This window comes from Acomys minous (assembly GCF_964271855.1).
Source record: "Acomys minous genome assembly, chromosome: 12".
NCBI lineage: Eukaryota > Metazoa > Chordata > Mammalia > Rodentia > Muridae > Acomys > Acomys minous.
In genome coordinates this window covers 4256937-4281684 of record NC_140493.1, presented here as the reverse complement: position 1 = coordinate 4281684, position 24748 = coordinate 4256937, and the positions used below count along the sequence as shown (strand labels likewise).

Sequence of the window (24748 nt, the reverse complement as noted above, 5' to 3'; positions counted from 1 at the left end):
CTTAATGACAGAGCTATCTCCTGAACCGTTCTGGAACTTCTTGTTTGGTTGATTGGTTGGTTTAGTTTGGTTTTCAAGACACTGTTTCTTTGTATAACAGAACCCTGGCTGGCCTAGACTCACTCTGTAGACCAGGCTGGCCTCGAACTCACACTGGTCTGCCTGCCTCTGCCTCCCAGGTGCTGGAATTAAAGATGTGTGCCACCACACCCAGCCATTCTAAAACTGTTTAAAGGACAAACATGGAAATAACTGTTTTTCTTCCACACTTCAGGGGTGAGGGTGTACACTGGACCACACTTCAGGGGTGAGGGTGTGCACTGGACCACTGTCACTAGTAGAGATATCAGCTCAGCACAGTGACATGGGCCCATAATCCTAACACTTGGAAGGCTGGAGCAGGAGGATTACAACTTTGATATCAGCATGGGCCTCACAGCAGTAAATTGTCTCAAAAAAGAAGTCTATCAAGAACTACATGGTTGGGGCTGGAGAGATGGCTCAGAGGTTAAGAGCACTGACTTCTCTTCCAGAGTTCCTGAGTTCAATTCCCAGCAACCACATGATGGTTCACAACCATCTACAACAAGATCTGGTGCCCTCTGGCATACAGGTGTACATGCAGGCAGAACACTGTATATGTAATAAATAAATAAATCTTTTTTTAAAAAAACTACATGATTGCTGGAGGTGGTGGCGCACTCCTGTAACCCCAACACTTGGGAGGCAGAGGCAGGCGTATCTCTGTGAGTTCGAGGCCAGCCTGGTCTACAGAGTGAGTCCAGGACAGCCAGGGCTGCACAGAGAAACCCTGTCTTGGGGGAAAAAATAAAATGATTCTATTTCTAATCACTTGTCCTACAGATGTGTCCTCACAAGTGGGAAATGGTTTCTGTATCATTGAGTGTTTGTTGTAACGATGCTTATAAATAGAAAGCAAACCACCTACACAAGCCATGAAAAACGTCACCAGGAATCAGCCAACCTCATGACATCAAGTTCATACGGTGGATACTGTGTCGCCATAGGAAGAAGGATGTGTAGGTGAACTCATAAATCTTGGCGTGGTTGAGGTGCCCGGGACCCTTGTGTTAGAGGTGCTGTGTAGAGCAGTATACTCACATTGCCTCCCGGAAGGGACCAGCAATCCAGAGTGACCTGCTTTCCATTGTGTCTCTGCATTGTTCAGGCTTTTCTCTAAACAAAGTAAATGCTCTCAGGGGTCCGGTGGCAGCTCAGTCAGTGAAATGCTTACCTTGCAAGAATAAAGACCTGGGTGTAATCCCCAGAACCCATAGCCAGGTGTGAGAGAGTTGAGGCAAACACAAAGGGGGACCCCAGAGGCTCCCTGGCCAGCCTCCCCTACTTGGCAAGTCCCAGGCCAGTGAGAGACCTTGTCTCAAAAGCCAAGGAAGTGGGGGGAGGGGGGCCTGCTGGAGAGATGGCTCAGCGTTAAGAGCACTGGCTGCTCTTCCAGAGGTCCTGAGTTCAATTCCCAGCAACCACATGGTGGCTCACAACCATCTATAATTGATCTGATCATACTGTATACATAATACATCTGAAAAACAAACAAACGAGGCTGGGGAATAGCACCTGAGGTTGACCTCTGGCCTCCACATGTATGTGCGTGCGCGCACAAACACACACACACACACACACACACACACACACACACACACACACACATGCAGCCTTAGTCCCAGATTCCCATGTAGCTAATAAGCTGGTTGGTTCAGGGGCTGGAGTTGAGGCTCAGTGGCAGAGAGGAGGGTGGGAGACAGCTGAGACACACAGGAGGCTCGCAGGTGAAACACTGGGTCTCACCGGGGCTACACCTGTGGGTGTTTTGGGACAAGGACACAGTCTTGTGACTATGTAAAGGGAATAGGAAGCTGCCCTTGGTGAGAACTGCTGTCCGTAGCTGTGTGCTATCTAACGCAGGGCCTGCTGGGAGGCCACTGTTCTGTTACCCTTCAGCCAGAGAGTTCAGGGAGCTAATGATGCCAGTGTTCGGGCTGTAAAATACGGAGCTTGGGCACATTGGATACCTCCTGTGTCCCAGGCACCCCACTGCGCTCTGAAGACAAAGGGACTGGCATCACCTTTCCCCCCAACCAGCAAAACCCTGCCTGGCAGCAGGGTCTGAACTTCATAGCTTGGTAGCTGCCCTCGGAGCCAGGTGCTGCCGAATAGCACCCTGGGAGCCTCAGTTGGCCTATGACAAACTGAACCACCGCTTACTGATCTTTGGCTTCTCTCCCCATCCCCCACCCCCCAACCCCCACCTCTTGCCTTCCTAAAAAGCCTCTGACAGGCTTCCCTGCCTCAGTCTTGCTTAATCAAAAGGAAATCAGGAACATCACATCGCCCCTCAAGTAGGGTGGGCTTTGGCCCAGCCTTCAGGGCTGTGTGAGTGGGGCGGCCAGGGAACAGCCCCCAGAGCCTGCAGGAGTGACTCTCAGGTCTAACTCCCCACGGGAAAGTCAAGGAATGTCATTTCCACAAGGGTGATAAGGAAACTTCATGATGAGGAGGAAAGCCTACCCGAAGATGCTTCTGGATGAGGAGACTCACCCACCGTCATCAGTGCAGCGGCTCTGCCCACCCGCCCCTTCGCTGCCGTCAAAACAGCAGGAACAAGTGCCGCCCACTCCCGACTCCTCAAGCAAACCTCAGGTCTCCTGTGTGTCTCTTCAGCTTTAACCCGACTTAAGCTTTCTCTCTAACCAGACTTTAAACAGACCTTTTGGCTGATGCACAGCACAGAGTTTGGGGAGATGGGCTACAAGTCAAGGCCTTACCCGGGGCTGTCTTTGCGGGGCAGTCTGTGTTCTCACTCTGGAGGCATGGCAGAAGCAAACTGCTATCAGCTCGGCCAAACCCTGCGTTCAGTCTGGTCCTGCTTAGTCGCTGTGTGATCTGAATTAGGTTCCTCTAACTTTATCATATACCTTCTAGGATTCTTTGTTGAAAACTAACTCGGCTTCCCCTCTAGCTAGGCCCCTCCCCCTCCGGTTAAGAGAAGGAATGCTCTAAAATAGCCGAAGAGTGGCTAAGACCTGCGGCCTCAAGGACTTATCGTGTTGGTGCGGTGGGATGTGGGGCCTTCCACCTGGCCTTCCCCTGAGTCAGTGTCCTTGGTCTCAGCACCACCTGACACATGGTCTCAACGTAGCCCAGGCTGGCCTCAAATTCTCTACATATGGGAGGGCCATTTTGAGCTTTTTGGTCCTCCTACTGGGGTTATATGGGTCCACCATATCCAGTATTGTGTGATGTGGTCCTGGGGGTGGAAAGCAGAGATTCCACCCGCAAAGCAACTTAGTTGCCTCCCCTCCCTTACACCAGTCAGTCTTCATAAGGATCAAGTTACACCCCAGGTCCAACTAGAGTTGGAAGTCAGACTCTCCCACTGTTCCACCTCAGGAGCAAGAACAATGCCCCCCGGCTGCATTGGTGAACCAGGATCTATCCACCCCAGGGACCTCCTGAAAGAGGTTGAAGAGAGTGGGCAGAGAGGAGGAGCCCTGGGCCCCGTTCCTCGACAGCCACCTGTTCCCACCCCCTGCACACAATGTCTGACTCCGCCTGCACTCTGGGGCTTGTGGGGGAGGGGGGCTTGCTCCATCTTTTGTGCGTTGAACAGTTTTTTCCTCGCTCTGCTCTGCTCTCTCTCTCTCTCTCCTTGTTCCTTTTTGTAGATAACACTCCCACGGGCCTCCCACGGCAGCTCCAAAATGCAGCCTCCTGAGTTTCTCCTTGTTGACAAAGGTTTTGAGCTGTCTCTGAGCAGGGCTCCCCCTCAGCTTTAGCCCCTCCCCCCAAACCTTCCAAGCAGGGCCCAGAATAAGTTCAGGGTTAGGGAAAAGAGGGGAGAAAGATTTCACTGAGGAAACAGCGCAGTGGCCTGGTGCTCTGTCCCATTTTCAACACCTCAACCTCCTCCTCACCAGCTCCTAACCGCAGCTCCCTGTCCCTTCAGGCGTAAGTGCATCCTGCATTGTAGGGATGGTGGAAGAAGCCGAGCGGGGAGTCAATAACTAAAAGCCAAGGTAACCGATGTAAATAAGCAACTGCCCGAGCCAAGCAGATCTGAGAGGCTGCTATAGCTGGGAAGACGTCCCAAGGAATGGTTCAAACAGGACAGACTATAGATATGGGGGTGCAGGTTGAAGGAATGAGACGTGCAAACATCCTTCCCAATAGTCACAACACTGGGCATGGTGGCGCACACCTTGAATCCCAGCACTTGCGAGGCAGAGGCAGGGGGATCTCTGACCAGTACATACCCAGGCTTACCAACACAGCGGCACAGGCTTGGTGCTAATAGAAGCAGTGTGTCCGTCACCTCATTGCTTTGGTGTTTTCACCTGCATATAGGCAGTTGCAAATAGGAACAGCTTCTAATTGTTAGGATTAATAGGGGCGTCTAAGTAAAGCCTTAGCACAGTGCTTGCCTCAGTCAACGCAAGCTCTTGGAATGCCCATTCCGCCCTTTGGCCTCCTCATAGGAATGACTTGGACCAGTTGGGCCTGACTTGGTGACCAGTGCTGTGGGCCTCAGCTGCGCTGGAGGCAGGGGCTGGATTCTGGGGGAGATTGTCAGGATGGAACCCTGAGGCCAGGCAGTGGTGGCACATGCCTTTAATCCCAGCACTTGGGAGGCAGAGGCAGGCGAATCGCTGTGAGTTCTAGGCCAGCCTGGTCTACAAAAGCAAGTCCAAGACAGTCAAGGCTACACAGAGAAACTGTCTTGAAAAAGAAAAAGAAAAAGAAAAAAAAAAGGAATGGAACCCTGGTTTTGTCCTCCTCCTTCCCTACTCCCCTCTCTCTTTTCTCCCGCGTCCCTTCCTTCCTTCCTTCCTTTCCCTTCCCCCTTTATGAAATGATTACCCTGGCCGCTTCTCAAGATTCCTCTGAGACTCAAAAAATCAGACAATAAATCAGCCACATACTGTTTTGAGTATACATGGTCCATTATTTCTCCTTCAGAACCCCCAGAGGTGGTTAGTGTCCTTTCTCTTCCATAGATAAAGAGAACTGAATCACAAGCACGTTAGTAAGTTGCCCAAAACAAACAACAACAACAAACAAACAAACAAAACAAAAACCAAGCAAACTCGCAGACATCGGGTGACAGAGCGGTACTTAAACCTAGCTACCCCAGAGGGTGGGTGCTTTCAACCACAGTCTCACCGTGGCTTAAAGTGAGCTAAAAAAAAAAAGAAAGAAAGAAAGAAAGAAAGAATGCTGACTAGCCCACCTGGAAAGAAAGAAGCAAGGACTGGAAAAGTTACTCTTTAGCCCTGGCCCATCAGGAGTCGGGGGGGGGGGGCATGATTTGCGGACCTTTTAGGCTGGCCTCGGCTCCTGGGTGCTGGATTCCAGGATGCAGTCCACCGAGGGGGAGGGGGCCGTCTCCTCCCTTTCTTCCTAAAGCGCCTGCTCATTTAAATACAGGTGCCTTGAGCTTAGGCTTTGCTGGCTGCTGACGGGTAGTTGGAGCAGGGTACACTCCTCTTTCCGACGCTGGTGGCAGTGGGTGTGTCTCCTCTAGGGGAGCAGTGCTGAGCTCCAGCTTCACCCATTGGAGAGCAAATTGTAGTTTTGGCCCCGGCGGCTCCTCTGGGCGCGGGCGGCTGCCGCGCTCACTGGCAAATCGTAGGAGGGAGGAGGAGCGGCGCTGGCAGGAGAGGCCGCGGGGACGGTGGCAGCGCGCGGGGACTGGAGACTGCCGTCCGCCCCTGCTCTCCGCCCCCTCGCTGGAGGTGCGGGCTCCGGGGAGAACCGAGCTCTGAGACCGAAGCAGGGCCTAAACAAGCGCGCACAGGAGTCTCCGACCCTCGAGCGACGACGGAAACGTGAGGGAAGCGACGGGAGAGACGGAAGACTTGAGTTCCACCTACCCCGTGCGCTCTCTGCGCTCCCGGGTCTCGCCCAAGGCCTCTGGACCTCACTCCTTGGGCTCCCCACCTTCGGGTTTCCTCAGCTCCTGCCTGCACTTTTTAGGGGTTCAAGCTGAATCGAGGGAAAAGCTTGGCTGAACCCGGGTTCGAACCCCGCCCTTTAGGAGTACTGTGCGCAGTAAGAGCTCCCCAAGGGGGCCCAAACCTCCAACTGCTGGACCCTCCCCGCCGCCTGGTCGACAGTTCCCTTTCTCGTGACATTTTTCTCGTTCCGAAACACAGCTACATCCCACACGCCCCCAAGCCCTCCTCTGGTCCCTCTGGAGGATAAGAGAAACCCCAGGCTGTGCCGGAGGCTGTCAGTCTAAAACCAACCGGCCAGGGTTCTCGCCGCAGGGAGCGTGGCAGCGCTAGGGGGCGGCAGCTTTCCCTGCCCCCACCGAGGTCCCTAGGGGAGGGGGATCCCTCCGCAGGAGGCCTGTCTCTTTAAGGAGGCGGCCCTGACTGGGTGTGCCCCGTCTCCATGGTTACCCCGGTGCAGGCGGCGGTGCGGGAGGTAGGCTGCCGCTTCTCCCCGACAGACGGAGGGAGCTGTGGGGACCCGGCGCCGAGCCGAGCCCGAGCGGGAGCCACCCCGCCAGCAGAAACGGGAGCCGCGGGAGGACGAAAGGTGCAGAGAGAGAGAGAGCGTGGTGGCCGCGGGGCCTGCAGCCCGGAATCCGTGGGCGGCGAGGGGTCGCGCGCGCGCCATGCGCCCAGCCCCGACGGCGCGGACGCCCCCTCGCTCGCCGGCAGCTGGTGGGGCCTGCCAGCCTGGGCTGGGCATAGCCCCCCGACGGCTACTCTGAGGGGCGCGGGGCCCGGCGGAGGGCGGCCGAGCCAGGCGCCCTCCCCCGGCGCTGAGTCCCCGCGCCCCGGAGGGATGGGGCGGGCGGCCACCGCTGCCTAAGATGCCGGCCATGCGGGGGCTCCTGGCGCCGCAGAACACCTTCCTGGACACCATCGCCACGCGCTTCGACGGGACGCGTGAGTCAGGCCCTAGTCTCTAGCTTCCGGGGAGTAGTCCACTGTCGGAACTGCCACCTGCTGCTTGGCGCCCACCGGCCTACCCCCTTCCTCACCCCTACTGAAGCTAGGGCGATCCTCTCCCTTCAGTCACTGAAGGGTCCCCGGAGGTTTTCAGGGTCAACACTGCTAGCGGATGTCCCTAGGTGCGGGGCCAGGGACGAGTCAATCTGACCCATCGCATCCTCAGAGCTGGGCGCTGTTGCAAAGGCTGAGTCGGGTGAAGCGCGGAACCAGTGCTGGTGGACAGCGCAGAGGGCTCAAAAGCCAGATTTAGAAAGATTTGCAGAAGAAGGTAGAGTAGGCGGGATTCAGCAGGGAACGGTGCGTGCAAGCTCATCGCAGAGCCCAAACCCATCGCTTGGGATGCCCACCCAGCCCCGAAGATGAGCCTGGGGACTCCCATCCGGACTGGGGGAAGTTTGGAAAAGGCAACTGGAGCTTCCAGCTTCCTGGGTCCCTCAGCCTCTGAACACAGGGGAAGTCATGAAAACAGGGTCCCTCCCCCTCTCACTCCCAGTGGGGCTTCCCGGTTCTGACAAGCTTTCTCCCTCCTGTTGTAGACAACCTGAAGGAGCTCTCCACTGAGCACCCCCCTCCCCAGGCTTCTCCATCTGCTTTGGGCTCGAAGCCTGCTGACTCAGCAGCCCTCATCACCCCCCCCATACATGCTTGGCTCTAGGTTGTTATCCAACCACTATCCATACACCCCCCACCCCACCCCCCGTTCTTAATTGCGTTGAAGAGTTCCCGAACCAGGGCATGCAGTGAGGGTACGGACAGGGCAGAGGTGGGACTGTGGCCTGCTTCCCAGACCAAGTGGGTCTTCACGCCACGTGGCCAACCTAGTTACCCAGTTCGTGGGTCAGCCTGCCAGAAGCAGGGGGTGGGCCCCAGAGATGGTGGTGCAGTCTTTTGGAAATCCCCAGCTTCCCCCCCCCCCTTATTCAGAGTACACGCAGGAGGACTCCCTCTCCTCAACGCAGTGCCCGCCCACGCGGGACCGCGTTCCTTCGACAGTCTGCATTGACATGCTCTGGTCCTCAAATACACCCATGCACCACGTCCAGCCCTTGAGGACGCTGGTGCACGGATGCTAAGTCTCATGCAGAAACAGGTCCTGGCCAGTGCACACACAGCGTGTCCCGGGGTGGGTTTCCCCGGGTATTCCGAACAGCAGGGCTGGCAGGTGAAGGTGCCTGTGTGTGTGTGTGTGTGTGTGTGTGTGTGTGTGTGCATGTGTGTGTGCGCGTGTAGTGTGTGCTCTCTCTCTAAGAGGTGTTCTGTTGCAGACAGTAACTTCGTGCTGGGCAACGCCCAGGTGGCTGGGCTGTTCCCTGTGGTCTACTGCTCTGATGGCTTCTGTGACCTCACGGGTTTCTCCAGGGCTGAGGTCATGCAGCGGGGCTGCGCCTGCTCCTTCCTCTATGGGCCAGACACCAGCGAGCTGGTCCGCCAGCAGATCCGCAAGGCCCTGGATGATCACAAAGAGTTCAAGGCTGAACTGATCCTGTACCGCAAGAGCGGTAAGGCACCCGCCATGACACCAGTGTCACCATTGCCGGCCAGGGCAGCCGCCCCGTTCACTGTCTTTCTCCTCCCAAGTACCCATCCACCCTTCTGTCCCTTTCCCTGTCTGTCCCTACCTCCTGGGTTTCTTCCTCCTGCCTCCGTTCACTTCCGGTCAGGCCATTTCAGTGTCTCTGTCTGTCTGTCTGTCTGTCTGTCTGTCTGTCTGTCTGACTGTCATACCTGCTCCCTTTGCCCCCTCTCCCAAGCCTTGTCCTAAGTGAACCCGTACTGCAGCTCTCCCCCCAGGAAGCTCTGTTTCTGTTAGCTTCTTCCCAGGGACTGTCTGTTGTTACCTCGGGGGAGGGGGCAAGAATGGCAGGCAGCCAAGACTGTCTCTTTGCCCAGGGCTCCCATTCTGGTGTCTCCTGGATGTGATACCTATAAAAAATGAGAAGGGGGAGGTGGCCCTCTTTCTGGTCTCTCACAAGGACATCAGCGATACCAAGAACCGAGGAGGCCATGACAAGTGGAAGGAGAGAGGTGGGTGCTGTGCTGCATCGATTTAGCCACAGAAGCGTGGGCCTTGGCTGCCTCAGGCTCAGGTGGGGCTGTGACACCCAGTCTGGGTTACAGGTCCCCAAACCTTCCTGGGTTCACCGAGCTCCACTCCCGACAGAGAGGCCTGGCCTTCTCTGGGTTTAGTCCTGGGGAGGGAATCTTGTCGGAATAGGCTAGTTGAAACAAAGTTGTCAAACCAGGGTTCCTGAGCCAATGAACTCCACGTGTGCCTAGGAAGTCCCTCTTTCCCCACTGACTAATACCGCTGAGCACGTACTCACCTGACTCCCCTCCGCCCGGCATGCCTGATGGGGTGCACAGGGCCCTTGCAAGGGCTGGGCCGGGTTTTCGGGGTCGCAGAGCCATCACTAGACACTGGTCCACAGTTTCACCGCTGTCTGGAAGTGTGGGGAGGTACAGTCCATCCCACTGCTCCACCTCGCTCAGTTCCAGGTCACCTCTGCTGATGGCAATCCGGCTCCGCGTCTCGGAGACCCTCTTGGAGATTTCCTCTCCCAGGCCTTTCTCCTCTGGTTGCTTTTCTTGTCTGGCTGGATCCAGACCTAGCATCTTGAGTGTATACCCCTAGGACAGTGTACTCTGATTGACGAGTGACCCAGGCCACTCGTGAGGAATATGGCTGTGTAGAGATTCCGCAGAGACAAAAGGGTCACTGAGCCACATCACCCCACAGACTAGCTACTAATGTCCTACAGTGTCCTATAGGATCCTAGAGCTTACCGCCACAAGCCCCTCTTTTCTGCCCCACCCCCCCACACACAGGTGGCGGCCGGCGTCGATATGGCCGGGCAGGAGCCAAAGGAGGCTTTAACGCTAACAGGAGGCGGAGCAGGGCCGTGCTCTACCACCTGTCCGGCCACCTGCAGAAGCAACCCAAGGGCAAGCACAGGCTCAATAAGGTGGGTCCAGCGCCTGGGGGCGGGTTCGGGTTGGAGGCAGGGCAGGGCACGCTGAGGAGATCTGGGAGAGGGAGCCGAACCACCTCAGAGAGACTGTCCCAAAGCCACCTGGGTCCCACCAGCCCTCTGTGGGCGGGACCTAGTGAGGAACTACACCATGTCTGTCTGATCCAGTGCAGGTCTAAAAGAAGGTCTTGGCTTTGGACTTCTTGGCCAAGGCCTGGGCCTGGGTTCAATCCTGGCTCTACTACTGAGCAACTGCTTGGTCTCTGCTAAATCCCTGGCTCCTCCCAGCCCTCAGCCCTCTGCTCTATCAATCTAGCCCGTGTCAGGGCCACGTTGAGAGGACAGGGAGAGAAAGGAAGTGAATACCCTCGCAGACTCTCTCCTGATTGAGCTTCTGCCCATGTCCATCCTTTCTTCTCTACCTGGACCCGCCCCCCTTCCCTCAGGGAGTGTTTGGAGAGAAGCCAAATTTGCCTGAATATAAAGTCGCTGCCATCCGGAAGTCACCCTTTATCCTGCTGCACTGTGGGGCTCTGAGAGCCACCTGGGATGGCTTCATCTTGCTTGCCACACTCTACGTGGCTGTCACTGTGCCGTACAGCGTGTGCGTGAGCACAGCCCGGGAGCCCAGTGCTGCCCGCAGCCCGCCTAGTGTCTGTGACCTGGCCGTGGAGGTCCTCTTCATCCTTGGTATGTGTAGTCCACGCCTCCTGCCCCACTCAGGCCCAGGCCCCTTGGGCTCTGTAGGGTTGGCTCAATCCTTTGCACGGTTTCCAATGCCCCCACAAGTGTCACCCTTGCCCTCGCCTGGTTTGTCACCCAGGGGTCTTTAAATCAAGCCTAGATCCCAAAGACAAAGTGTCCTAGAGCCCTGAGCCTAGAATAACCTCGGCAAACCTCCGTTTCTCCCTCTGGGAAATGGGTATAGCAGTGTGTGGTGCATGGGAGAGTTACAGCTTAGTCAGGCCACGGACGTGTAGGGCCCGGGGCAAGAGCAAGTACTGAGCAGGAAGGTTGGAGCTGTATCCTGCCCTATTGCTGACTGCCTTATTTTCCACACAGATATTGTGTTGAATTTCCGTACCACATTTGTGTCCAAGTCAGGCCAAGTGGTATTTGCCCCAAAGTCCATTTGCCTCCATTACGTCACCACCTGGTTCCTGCTGGATGTCATAGCAGCACTGCCCTTTGACCTACTACATGCCTTCAAGGTCAACGTGGTCAGTACGGCTGGGCTGGGTGGTGAGCTTTGGGCTGATACGGGCAGGGCGAGAGCCGGCCCGGGGTGACCTCCCTTCCTCGACCTTAGTACGTTGGGGCGCACCTGCTGAAGACCGTGCGCCTGCTGCGCCTCCTGCGCCTGCTGCCGAGACTGGACCGGTACTCGCAGTACAGCGCTGTCGTGCTCACCTTGCTCATGGTGGTGTTCGCCCTGCTGGCCCACTGGGTGGCCTGCATCTGGTTCTACATCGGCCAACAGGAGATAGAGAGCAGTGAATCCGAGCTGCCGGAGATAGGTACCGCAGGCTGAGGGGGAGGGTTGCATGCGGGCCGCCAAAGGAGGGGTGGCAGGTGGCAGGATGGAGGGGTGGCAGGGGAAGGACATGCATGTGTGCGATGGCCACTACTGTGTGGAGACAGCCTGGTGGCTGCCTGGAGAGTCTCAGTCTCCCCTAGTGTCCTCCCGTGACCTTGGTCACATGACCCAAGCTCCTGTCTAGCTGTGGACAAGGGCTCGCTGGCCTCAGGGTCTCCTCTCATGCCACCTCCTTTGAAGCTTGTCCTCACGGGTTCTCCAGGCCACTGCCCCACTCTAGGCATCTCCGTTTCGCATCTCTGCCACTGGACGCCCGAGAGCCGCGCTCTCCCTGAGCCTGAAGCAGCCTCTTTATCCCAGCATCTCCCCTCCTGCATCTCCCCTCCTGCATCTCCCCTCCTGCATCTCCCCTCCTGCATCTCCCCTCCTGCATCTCCCCTCCTGCATCTCCCCTCCTGCATCATCTCCTCTCCTGCATCTCCCCTCCTGCATCTCCCCTCCTGCATCTCCCCTCCTGCATCTCCCCTCCTGCATCTCCCCTCCTGCATCTCCACTCCTGCATCTCCACTCCTGCATCTCCCCTCCTGCATCTCCCCTCCTGCATCTCCCCTCCTGCATCTCCCCTCCTGCATCTCCCCTCCTGCATCTCCCCTCCTGCATCATCTCCTCTCCTGCATCTCCCCTCCTGCATCTCCCCTCCTGCATCTCCCCTCCTGCATCTCCCCTCCTGCATCTCCCCTCCTGCATCTCCCCTCCTGCATCTCCCCTCCTGCATCTCCCCTCCTGCATCTCCCCTCCTGCATCTCCCCTCCTGCATCTCCACTCCTGCATCTCCACTCCTGCATCTCCCCTCCTGCATCTCCCCTCCTGCATCTCCCCTCCTGCATCTCCCCTCCTGCATCTCCCTCCTGCATCTCCCCTCCTGCATCATCTCCTCTCCTGCATCTCCCCTCCTGCATCTCCCCTCCTGCATCTCCCCTCCTGCATCTCCCCTCCTGCATCTCCCCTCCTGCATCTCCCCTCCTGCATCTCCCCTCCTGCATCTCCTCTCCTGCATCTCCCCTCCTGCATCTCCCCTCCTGCATCTCCCCTCCTGCATCTCCCCTCCTGCATCTCCCCTCCTGCATCTCCCCTCCTGCATCTCCTCTCCTGCATCATCTCCCCTCCTGCATCTCCCCTCCTGCATCTCCCCTCCTGCATCTCCCCTCCTGCATCTCCACTCCTGCATCTCCCCTCCTGCATCTCCCCTCCTGCATCTCCCCTCCTGCATCATCTCCCCTCCTGCATCTCCCCTCCTGCATCTCCCCTCCTGCATCTCCCCTCCTGCATCTCCCCTCCTGCATCTCCCCTCCTGCATCTCCCCTCCTGCATCTCCACTCCTGCATCTCCCCTCCTGCATCTCCCCTCCTGCATCTCCCCTCCTGCATCTCCCCTCCTGCATCTCCCCTCCTGCATCTCCCCTCCTGCATCATCTCCCCTCCTGCATCATCTCCCCTCCTGCATCTCCCCTCCTGCATCTCCCCTCCTGCATCTCCTCTCCTGCATCTCCACTCCTGCATCTCCACTCCTGCATCTCCACTCCTGCATCTCCCCTCCTGCATCTCCCCTCCTGCATCTCCACTCCTGCATCTCCCCTCCTGCATCTCCACTCCTGCATCTCCCCTCCTGCATCTCCACTCCGTTGCTTCTGTTCCTCCTTGCGCTCACCACCCACTCACTCCATCTTAACTCTGGCTGAGCGTTGCCACCCTCACCTCTCCACGTCACCCACAAGGCTGTGGTGATTTTTCTGGGGCTGAAGCTCAGTAAGGCTATAGAGCCCCTGACTCTCTGCCAGCCACACGCTTGCTGAGCCCCTCCGAGTCCCAGAGACCCCAGACAGGTTTGCACCCCCTCCTTCCTCCTCGCGTTGGTTTCCTTCACCAGCCCACTGATGTCACCGTAAGGACATTACAGTGTTCACTTTTCCCATTTAGCCATCCCGTTCTATGCACCCCCAAAACTGAACACACCTTCCTTCCACCCTTAAAGCCCCCTGTTAGTGTCTCAGAAACTGACATTTGATGAGTTTCCAGCTGCTCAGATGGCCTCTCGTGTCCAGGGACCTCAGTTGAGTCACCGGTCATTTTTAGAACCTGCTCTGATCAGTTCAGTTCCCCCAAGAGATGATGAGGCTTTTGTGGCTTCTTCTTGCCAGGGGCACGGAGACAGGGATGTGCCCAGAGGATGCGTTTGGCTGCTCAGCACGTGCAAATACCGATACCCCAGAATTGCCAGCTCCTTGGCACGCGCCCTTCCCAGGGGTAGTCTATAGTGAGGCGGCTCTAGGGTCAGCTGCCGCCCTGACCCTGTCCCCAGCTCACCTCCAAGTGGCCCTGAGGCATCAACTTCTCAGGCATAACACATTCTCTGCAACAGATGCAGACACCCTTGGTCTTGAGTCCACAAGAGATGGCTTACCGAGTAAAAGCACTCGCTGCCGAGCCTGGGAAACCCAGGTTTGCTCCCCAGGGCCCACGTGGTGGAAGGAGAGAAGTGACTTCCACAAATTACCCTCTTATCTTCACATGTACACCATGACATGTGCACACACAGAAGGAGAGGGAGGGAGGGAGGGAGGGAGGGAGGGAGGGAGGGAGGGAAGGAGGGAGGGAAGAAAGGAGGCAGGCTAGCTGGCTTAAAAAAATACCCTCCTGAGCCGGGGCGTGGAGGCAGGCGGATCGCTGTGAGTTTGAAGCCAGCCTGGTCTGCAAAGTGAGTCCAGGACAGTCAAGGCTATACAGAGAAACCCTGTCTCAAAAAACACAAAAACAAACAAACAATACTCTCTGTATCTTTTAAGGCTAAGCACACCTATCTCCTCTCCCGGGAACCTGTTGGACCCCCCCCCCCCCGGGCTCCTCTCTAGCAGAGCTCCTATCTTACAGTCTAACCTCTGCCCCCTCTGCTGGAGCACTGTGTACATTCATCTACTGAGGGAGTAGACGAAAATGAGAGGGAAAGTGTGAGGTCCTCCAGGACCGTGTGCAAACAAAACAAAACAAAACAAAACGTTGCAGGAGTGTGGCACAGGGTCTGTCTGTTGACCCTGTAAACCTGCCCCCGTCTTCTCCGTTGTCCAGAGAAGACTGGGTAAGTTCAGCCACCATCCAATGTTCCATCCTGGCCATGTGTGTGCCAGGAAGTCTGTTTGGGAGGGTATATGGGTGTGAGTGCCTGTGTGAGTGTGCAAGGATATACAGATCCATCTGTGTTCAAGATGTGTCCCCACTCCGTCTATGTGTCAATGTCCAGTCACCTTGGTCACTAGTCTTCCAAGCATATGCAGGCCTTTGCAGTGCACGTGGCCATGGTTGTGGCTGGGCATCTGTGGAGTGTTTGCATGTGTGCCCTTGCCTTCCCCACCGTGTGGTGTGCACACACCCATGTGGGCATGTTAATGACAGCATGTGTGAGCCTGGGTGGTTTGTGAGGTTGAGGGACAGGGTATGTCTGGATGGGCAGGGCTATTAGGAGCAGATGGGCTTGGACAAAGGAAAAAAATAGAGTGAGTGGACAGGACAGTAGAGGAGTAGAGGTGGCCTCAGCCACTCAAGCTTGGGGACCAGGCTGAGACTGAACGCAGCCATTTGCCACCTCTACCCCCAGCCTCTTTGCCTGGCCACCCACCACCTGTCAGATGCGTTCTGTGAGATGGACAAGCAGCCTTGGAGAGGGTGGGGGTCTCCTTGCTCTAGCAGTGGCACCAATAGGCAGCGGAGCATAGCAGCCTTTCTCCTGCGCTGTCTTGCTGCGAGTTGAAGGGCTAAGTAAAGATATGCTAGCAGAGCTGGTCGTGGTGGCGCACGCCTTTAATCCCAGCACTCGGGAGGCAGAGGCAGGCGGATCGCTGTGAGTTCGAGGCCAGCCTGGTCTACAAAGTGAGTCCAGGACAGCCAAGGCTACACAGAGAAACCCTGTCTCGAAAAGAAAAAAAAAGAAAAGAAAAAGAAAAGATGTACTAGCAGAGAATAAAGATGACAGAAGCCACAGGGGTGGGCCTGCATTGCATGCCCCCCCCCCACTTTTAGGGGTGCCAGCTACTACACCTATATCCACGGAGCAGAACTGTTCTGCCCTCTCAGTCCTCCCTCACCGTTCCCAGGCTGGCTGCAGGAGCTGGCGCGCAGGCTGGAGACCCCCTACTACCTGGTGAGCCGGAGTCCAGATGGAGGGAACAGCTCTGGACAGAGTGAAAACTGCAGCAGCGGCGGCAGCGGCGGCGGCAGCAGCAGTGACGCCAACGGGACCGGGCTGGAGCTTCTGGGCGGCCCCTCCCTACGCAGCGCCTACATCACCTCCCTGTACTTCGCACTCAGCAGCCTCACCAGTGTGGGCTTCGGCAACGTGTCCGCCAACACAGACACCGAGAAGATCTTCTCCATCTGCACCATGCTTATCGGAGGTGAGGCTGGGCCATGCTTTTGCGAGTCCCCTCCACGCCCACCTCTCTCAGGGTCCCTACAACGAGAGATTTTTTAGATCCTACCTTTGGTGGTCCACCGGCCGGGGCTGAGGGAGATGCCCGTGCGCCCTGCCTAGGAACGTGAGGATAGGCAGGGAGCGGAGGACAGGATGGCTAGCACGACATTAGCCCTTCCTCTTTACCCTCCAGCCCTGATGCACGCGGTGGTGTTTGGGAACGTGACGGCCATCATCCAACGCATGTACGCCCGCCGCTTCCTGTACCACAGCCGCACCCGAGACCTGCGGGACTACATCCGCATCCACCGCATCCCCAAGCCCCTCAAGCAGCGCATGCTCGAGTACTTCCAGGCCACGTGGGCCGTGAACAATGGCATCGACACCACCGAGGTGTGCTGGCCTCTCGGCCGCTCCTTCTAGACTTTTCCTTCCTCCGAGGCGTTTGCCCTTGGTCTCAACGATCAAGGGGTGGAGGTGCGGGTGGGCGAGAAAAGCGGATGTTTGGTTTTCCTGGGCTCTCCTGCAGGGACAGCACCCATACGTGAGACAGAGCAGAACCCTAGTTGGGTCTGTGCGCGCTATGCTCGCCGACATCAGGGTTTGAGGGCGGGAGGCGGAAGGGCTGGGAGGGGGCTGTCTTCCACTGACCCTGTGCACCTCAACGCTGTACAGGAAGGCGGCCCAGGCCTCCTTCGTTTCCCCCTTTTGTTTCTGAGGTTGGAGATAGTGGCCAGGAGCTGGGTGGGCGGGGCCTCCTCCTCTGCCACCTTAACTCTGCCCTGCTGCCTGCTTGCAGCTGCTGCAGAGCCTCCCGGATGAGCTTCGCGCAGACATCGCCATGCACCTGCACAAGGAGGTCCTGCAGCTGCCACTGTTCGAGGCAGCGAGCCGTGGCTGCCTTCGGGCACTGTCCCTGGCCCTGAGGCCCGCCTTCTGCACACCTGGCGAGTACCTCATTCACCAGGGCGATGCTCTGCAGGCCCTCTACTTCGTCTGCTCAGGTTCCATGGAGGTCCTCAAAGGCGGCACCGTGCTCGCCATTCTAGGTCTGTATGGCGGGAGATCGGGTGCTGGGGGGATTCATGTGTCTGGGGAGTTCACGGCCTTTCCGAAGAAAAACCGGAGGAGTGGGGTGCACACAAAACTTCGGAGGGGAGAAACTGGGTGGAGTTGGGAACAGAGACGAGAGCCAGCGACCACAAGGTGGCAACACAGGAGGGGATGGCAGCCCTGAGGCTGGTCCTAGGATGAGGCCGTGAGGGGTCAGGCTTTGGTAGGGTGGAGAAGCAGTGTGCAGAGGACAGTGCTCTAGCAGGGCAGAAAGAGGGCAGGTCACAGAGCTGGTCCAAAGCCCAGATGGGGGACAGCAGAGCTCAGGCTTCAAGTGACAGAAGAGACTCACTCAGCTAAAAGGCACACTCTTCCTTTGGCAAAGGTCAGCACTATAGAGGGGACAGGGCTAAGCACAGGGTCTCATGGGGCTGTCTGCCTGGCCCTTCCACATCGAGACTCTTCTTGAAGGTCATAGGAAGCATCACAGAAGCCACTATTGTTTCTCTCACACAGAAGGGAACTGAGCTCAGAAAAGCTGCTACGCTAGGCGTTGGCCGGTAGACGTGGTATAGCCAGGTGCCCTGGGAGAGTGGTCGAGCACAAAAGGGAAGCAGGTGTGCACACGGGCACCAGGCCAGCACGTGCACTGGGAAGCACAGGTCTGCGCGGAATATAAGCCTGTAAAGGGGCTGAGCTATGCAGCCGTGGGAGGCTCTTGCTGGTAATCCTGGGGGGGGGGGCAAGGAACCGAGACCAGCCTGGATAATCCAGGGGGGCTCATATACCAGGTAGGGGAGAGGTCACGGCCAGGTTCCAGCCAAGTCCTTGCTGTGGGGACAGTTAGAACCCCAGAAGGTATAGGCCACAATGGAGACTAGGACAGAGAAGAACAGAGAAAGAAGGTGGTGGTGTTGCTGGTCACACCAGCAGCTGCTGGTTGTTCATCCTCACTCCCCTGAGGAGGAGGAGGGCCCTCCAACAGCATTTGATGGAAAAAAAAAATGTCGCCGGGGGCTCAGAGCCTGAGCAAGGTGACAGACTGTAAAAGCACTTTTTTTTTTCACCTTTCATGACAGCATCTTCTGAGCTTAAATATAATGTATACTAGAGCTGAGAAAATGGGAGTTATGGCCTTGTCTCGTGGCGCATGCATGCTTGGAGCCCAAGCCAGGTGGAACACTGCGGCAAGAGTTCTAAGCCAGCCTGGGAGACATAGCAAGACCATCCAAAGGACGGGGTGGGGGTGGGGAAGAGAAGGGGGTGGAGCAAGAAGGGAGGGAGGAGGAAGGCAGGCTGACCCGCAAGGGTTTGGGGTAGAGCTTAGCTGGTGCAGTGTTTGCCTAGCAAGCACAAGACCCTGGCTTCTGTCCCAGGCTTACATTAAGCCAGGCGTGGTGGCACCTGCCTCTAATCCCAGCACTTGGGAGGTGGAGGCAGGAGAATCAAGTTCAAGGTCATCCTGGACTCCATAGTGAGCTGGAGGCCGGGACAGATGAAACCCTGTTTCAAAAGGCAGAAGGGAAACACAAAATAATTAAAACGTAAGGGAGGAAGACGGGGTTTCGCCGCCCAAGTGTGGCTGGTAACCCTTGAGGAAGCAAGGGGAGCTGGGGAATGAGAGGGCGGAAAGGCTGGTCGAAGCAGGATTGTGCAGCTGGCCACTGGGTAGCGCTGATGCCCTCGTGAGTGCCTGGCTCGGACCCTGCGTGTGGACTGAGTGCTTTGTTCTGTGTCTGCTATGGAGCCCGCTCTGGCCCTGAACTTGCCGTCTCCTCTTTTAGCCGGGAGTACATGTACCCAGCTGTGACCTGGTTTTCTGCTTTGCTTTCCTCCCAGCCTCCCACCTGCCTCCTTAGCTGGGCATTCAGGTGCATCCAGCTGGCTCCTGGCAAGCTGAGTCTGGCCCTGTAGCCGACAGTAGTGACTCTGGCCCCAGCCTGTTTGTGAACTGATTCAGCTAAGTGTCCCAAGAGAGGCCGGGAACTGGAAGAGCCGAGCCTGGAAGCCACAGCCCAGGTGCCAGTGGCAGGTCCCAGGTCGCCGCTGGCTCTGCTCGTAGTCTTGTTTCTCTTTTGTGGGTCACTTCTTGGATGAGGACTAAATTACACTTATTTTATTCCAGGTGACACAGAACAAAACTCCTTTTTTTTTTTTTTTTTTTTTTTTTTTTTTTTTTTTTTAGGAAATCCCTTTGTAACCCAAACAGCTCTCGGAGGGGTCCAGGAAGCTTTTCCACAAGAACAGACAAGGCACATTCTGCCTTCAAGTTTGAGCAAAACTCCACCAACATTTAGAGGCCTCTGGAATCCATGTGTGTTGACAGCAGCCACCTGTCTTGGTCCTTACGGCCTTGACCACCCTTTCTGATCTTTCTTATCACGTGGCTGGTCTGGTAGGGGCCAGACTGCCCCTGCCGGGGATCAGCGGATCAAAGGAGAGGCAGACAGTGAAGGTCCCTGGTTAGCTCATCACCGCTGACCCTCTCGGACCTCTCCACCAGGGCACAGGCCCCAGGTGTGATTCTTTTTTCTTTTTCATTTTTGGCATTTTTGGCTTTTTCAAGATAGGACAGTGGCAGCATAGCCACCTGACTCCTCCCTATCATCACCAGCAGGCTTTCTCTGCCCTGGACTGGCTTTGTAGACCAGGCTGGCCTCGAACTCACAGCGATCCGCCTGCCTCTGCCTCCCGAGAGCTGGGATTAAAGGCGTGCGCCATCCTGCCCGGCACTCCAGCTGACTTTTTTATTTTTTATTTTTATTTTTATTTTTATTTTTGCCATGCCACACAGAGCACTAAACTGCTACTACCAAATTCAGGTCCTCAGGCAAGCTGCACCCAAACTACCTGTGGGCCTTTGAGAACATCAGATAAAGGTCAGGCTGGGGCCTGGAAGTCTGATTGGTTTAATTTCCCCAGGGGACTCTAATTAACAGCCTGTCTTCAAAACACAGGAACGGATGCCATCCTACCTAGATGCTGTGGTTTGCCCTTGGAGGTGCTTGTGAGCCCCGGCCCCACTGTTCATCCTCGCCTCAAGTGTGGGTGTGACCCACTGAGGCCTAGGGGATCACACCACAGCCAGGACTGGCTACCTGCTCAGCCTACAGCCCAGTGGCTTGCTAACCTTGGCTTCCTCTCCCCAGGGAAGGGTGACCTGATCGGCTGCGAGCTGCCCCAGCGGGAGCAAGTGGTGAAGGCCAATGCCGACGTGAAAGGGCTGACATACTGTGTCCTGCAGTGTCTGCAGCTGGCTGGGCTGCATGAGAGCCTCGCGCTGTACCCCGAGTTTGCCCCACGCTTTAGCCGTGGCCTCCGAGGGGAGCTCAGCTACAACTTGGGAGCTGGGGGAGTCTCTGCAGAGGTGAGGGTGCTGCTGCACGTGTGCATGGCGAGGCTGGGGTGCCAGGGGAGCAGATAAAGTGGAAAAAGTTTGGGGAGTTAAGAGGGAAGTGTGGGCTTCTGTGAAAGCCCTTACCTCCACCTCAGGGCAGGAGTCCACACTCAGCCCTTTTGTTTTTGTTTTTTGTTTTTTGTTTTTTTGTTTTTCGAGACAGGGTCTCTCTGTGTAGCCTTGGCTGTCCTGGACTCACTTTGTAGACCCGGCCGGCCTCGAACTCACAGGGATCCGCCTGCCTCTGCCTCCCAAGTGCTGGGATTAAAGGCGTGTGCCACCCCGCCCGGCTTACCCAGCCCTTTTGTATCCCTGAGTTTTAGGGCATGGTGACATGCTCCTTTAATCCCAGGACTTGGAAAGCTAGAGGCAGGTGACTCTCTGTGACATCAAGGCCAGCCTGGTCTATGTCGTGAGTTCCAGGACAGCCAGCGCTGCATAATAAAGAAACCTGTCCCAATTAAAAAAAAAATCCAAGCCGGGCATGGTGGCGCACACCTTTAATCCCAGCACGTGGGAGGCAGAGGCAGGTGGATCACTGTGAGTTTGAGGCCAGCCTGCTCAGCCTGGGCTATAAGGTTAGTCCAGGACAGCCAAGGCTACACAGAGAAACCCTGTCTTGAAAAACAAAAAACAAAAAGAAGGAGGAAGAGGAGGAACGAAAAGGCTGTCATGGTGTCATGGTGGGGAGACAAGGGAGCAGGCATGGCGGCTGTGCAGGAAGTGGAGCGAGTGATGGCGGAAGTGGCACGCTTTTTTTTTCTCTCAAAGCCGCCTTACCTTCAAGCAGCACAACCGCACCTCCTAAGCCTCACCAAAAGGTGCCATCAACTGGACACCAACTGTTCAAGTGCCTGAGCCTGGGGGGCATTTCTCATTTGAGCCACCACAGATATCTTGGGGTCTCCAGGATTATTGCTGTTGCACAGTGACAGCCCCGTTAGTCTGAAGGACCAAGTAGAGGGCGGGGTGTGGTGTCCACACTTGGGTGGACTTTGGGGGTATTTCATCATGGCAGCAGTGCAGCGGGGTTTCTTCCGACGGCGTTGTCCTCTTTCTAGATCCATGCCTCCTGTGCCTTGATAGGGGAGTAGAGAGGAGGGGAACAGTGGCTGTCTATGTTGAACCCGTTTCCCTCTGTCCCCAGGTGGACACCAGCTCCCTGAGTGGTGACAACACCCTCATGTCAACACTGGAGGAGAAGGAGACAGATGGGGAGCAGGGACCCACAGTCTCACCAGCCCCCGCAGACGAGCCCTCCAGTCCCCTGCTGTCACCTGGCTGTACCTCATCCTCCTCAGCCGCAAAACTTCTGTCCCCACGTCGAACTGCACCCCGGCCACGGCTGGGTGGCAGAGGGCGGCCCAGTAGGACCGGGGTTTTGAAGCCCGAGGCTGGTCCTTCTGCTCATCCACGGACCCTAGATGGGCTGCGGCTGCACCCCATGCCATGGAATGTACCCCCAGACCTGAGCCCCAGGTGAGCAGGCTCCAGGCTTCATGGCAGGATTGTGGTAGGAGGACAGAGGCAGCAGCTAGGCACACCCCACCCTGAATGTTACCCATTTTTAGTTTTGAGTCCATGTTACCCAGGTTAACTTCCACCTTGTGATCCTCCTGCCTCTGAGTGCTGGGTTTACAGGTGTGCACCATGCCTGGCTTCGTATTTTTATTTAAAAAAAAAAAAAAAGAGTCAGCACCCGGGAGGCAGAGACCAGCCTGGTCTACAAAGTAACTCCAGGACAACCAAGGCTACACAGAGAAACCCTGTCTCAGGAAGCCTAAATAAATAAAAGATTTTATTTTAGGCGGGGCGGTGATGAGGCACACCTTCAATCCCAGCCCTTGAGAGACAGGTGAGTCTCCGTGAGTTTAAGGCCAACCTGGTCTGCAGAGCGAGGTCCAGGACAGCCAGAGCGGTTATACAAAGAAACCCTGTCTCGAATGCCCCCTCCCCCCCCACACACAAAGATTTTATTTTTAACTGGGTGTGAGGCAGAGGACTGTGCATGTGAGTGTAGGTACCCAAAGAAGGGGGCACCGGGTCCCCTGGAACTGGAGCTGTTCTGTGCAGGAACAAAACAGGCTGTTAACTTCAGAGGCGCCTCTCCGGCCCGCAGCCTTCTAGCCTTCGTGGTCCAAGCCGGCCTCCCCTGTTTCCTGCGATCCGCCTGCCTTGTCGGCAGGTAGCACACCGCAATCTCCTGCTGTTTCGTGATACTGCAATGTACTTCTGCTAAAACAAGCTCCCAGGACAAGGGACCGTGTGCTAGTTCTTGGAATGCCCGAGTCCCCTGGCTTACTCTGAGCTTCTGCAGCCGACATGTGTGAACACTGCAGCGACATGTCCCCTCTCCTGACACAGTGGCGGCTGCCTGTTGTCTGGTTTTGTGCTCTTACCTGTTGCTTTGTTGGTCCCTACAGGGTCGTAGATGGCATTGAGGATGGCTGCGGCTCTGACCAGCACAAGTTCTCTTTCCGAGTGGGTCACCCTGGCCCAGAATGTAGCAGCAGCCCCTCCCCGGGACCAGGTATTGAATGCTGGGACAGGGAATGTTGGTGGGCACCCCACTGGCTCATACACCCCAAGCACTGAGGTACCTAAGCCACTGTGGGGCAGCCTGCCTGAAAGCCCTCACAGGCTGCCAGCGATGCCTGACAGGAGGCTAGGATACCCGCCCTGCCAGCTTGCTTTTTGTTTGTTTGTTTTGTTTTGTTTTTTCGAGGCAGGGTTTCTCTGTGTAACAGATCCTGGACTCGATTTGTAGACCAGGCTGGCCTCAAACTCATAGTGATGCACCTGCCTCTGCCTCCCGAGTGGGCCACCACGCCAGCTCCTGCCATTTTTCTAACGGCGTAAGCTCAGCGTCTTTGGTCAGGTTCCTGTCTATAAAATGGGATGTATAAGTTAAGTTAGAGGATGGTCCTACACTCCGGAACATGGTGGCACTTGCCTGTGACCTCAGCGCTAGGGCAGTGCAGACAGACAAGCTCAGGACTCAAGTAGCCTTGGCTCCTCAGCAGCCTTAAGGGAGCACCATGGCCCAGACTCTCCCTCATCCTGCCCCAAGAGCGGACAGCTAACTTCCTGCAGGGTGACAGTAGACAGCGTTCCTCAGGGCTGCTGGGAGAGGTGTCTATGCTGCTGACAGCTCAGGCAAAATGTAGCAGCCTGACCAAGGCCAGAAGGGAGCTGCGTGAGCCAGGCCTGGATCCTAAACTGTCTTGTCTTTCAGCAGCTCTGGCTGATAACCCCATCCTTTCCACAGAGAGCGGCCTGCTCACCGTCCCCGTGGGGCCCAGTGAGGCAAGGAGCACAGACACACTGGACAAGCTGCGCCAGGCGGTGGGTGGAAGAGATGGGAGCAGGGAGGGAAGAGCAGGCCCTGCCAGGAGGGCTGGCCCCTCACCGTGTGACCTCTCCCCTACCCCCAAGGTGATGGAGCTGTCCGAACAGGTGCTGCAGATGCGAGAGGGATTGCAGTCACTTCGCCAGGCTGTGCAGCTCATCCTGGTACCCCAAGAAGGCCAGTGTCCCCGGGGATCAGGAGAGGGGCCGTGCCCAACCACTGACTCTGGACTCCTACAGCCCCTGCGTGTGGACACTGGGGCATCTTCCTACTGCCTGCAGCCCCAAGCAGGTTCTGTTTTGAGTGGGACCTGGCCTCACCCTCATCCAGGGCACCCTCCTCCCCTCATGGCACCCTGGCCCTGGGGGCCCCCAGCATCCCAGAGCTCCCCTTGGCCTCGAGCCACGGCTTTATGGACCTCCACCTCAGACTCTGAGCCCCCTGGCTCTGGAGACCTGTGCTCTGAGCCCAGCACCCCAGCCTCACCCCCTCCTTCTGAGGAAGGAGCCAGGACTGGGACCCCAGCACCTGTGAGCCAGGCAGAAGCTACTAGTACGGGGGAGCCCCCTCCGGGATCAGGGGGCCGGACCTTGCCCTGGGATCCCCACAGCCTGGAGATGGTGCTCATTGGCTGCCACGGTCCTGGCACAGTCCAGTGGACCCAGGAAGAGGGCACAGGGGTCTGACTGCTGGCTGGAGGTCAGTACAGCAAATGCCTGCCACCTGCTGCTCTGCCTAGCCGCGCAGCTGCTCACTGCCCGCTGGCTCAGGGCAGGGAGCCTGAGGGAGGAGGGTGAGCTGGAGCCTCAGGCAGGCCCCAGGTTAGGGATCCACAGGCTCTGCTCCACTGACCTGCTTGTCCACCCTCCAGCAGACGGGGGCAGAGGCCTGAGGACAAGGCGGGGTTCTGCCATTCCTTGCATGTGCCCGTCTCCACCTGTCCTCATGTTTTTTATATTAAAAAACATAAAAAAAAAAAAT

General features: G+C 56.9%; 1 protein-coding gene across 4 annotated transcripts; it reads left to right on the top strand.

The window, feature by feature from the left end:
- The first annotated feature begins 6444 nt into the window (after nt 1-6444).
- On the top strand, nt 6445-24735 carry KCNH3 (potassium voltage-gated channel subfamily H member 3). Of its 4 annotated transcripts, none has more exons than XM_084750161.1 (16): nt 6445-6579; nt 8267-8500; nt 8892-9026; nt 9828-9964; nt 10417-10660; nt 11033-11190; nt 11280-11487; nt 15652-15951; nt 16162-16361; nt 16768-17017; nt 20171-20388; nt 21566-21897; nt 22226-22273; nt 22842-22948; nt 23687-23763; nt 23854-24734. In XM_084750161.1, the coding sequence occupies exons 2-16, from the start codon at nt 8371-8373 to the stop codon at nt 24451-24453; spliced, it is 3144 nt and encodes a 1047-aa protein (XP_084606287.1). In that variant the 5' UTR covers nt 6445-6579; nt 8267-8370; the 3' UTR covers nt 24454-24734. The 4 variants fall into 4 exon arrangements, with proteins under 4 accessions (XP_084606287.1, XP_084606284.1, XP_084606285.1 ...); XM_084750158.1 differs by lacking the exon at nt 6445-6579 and adding an exon at nt 6723-6935 and having other exon boundaries at nt 23854-24735; XM_084750160.1 differs by lacking the exon at nt 6445-6579 and adding an exon at nt 6820-6935 and having other exon boundaries at nt 8271-8500.
- Nucleotides 24736-24748: the final 13 nt, after the last annotated feature.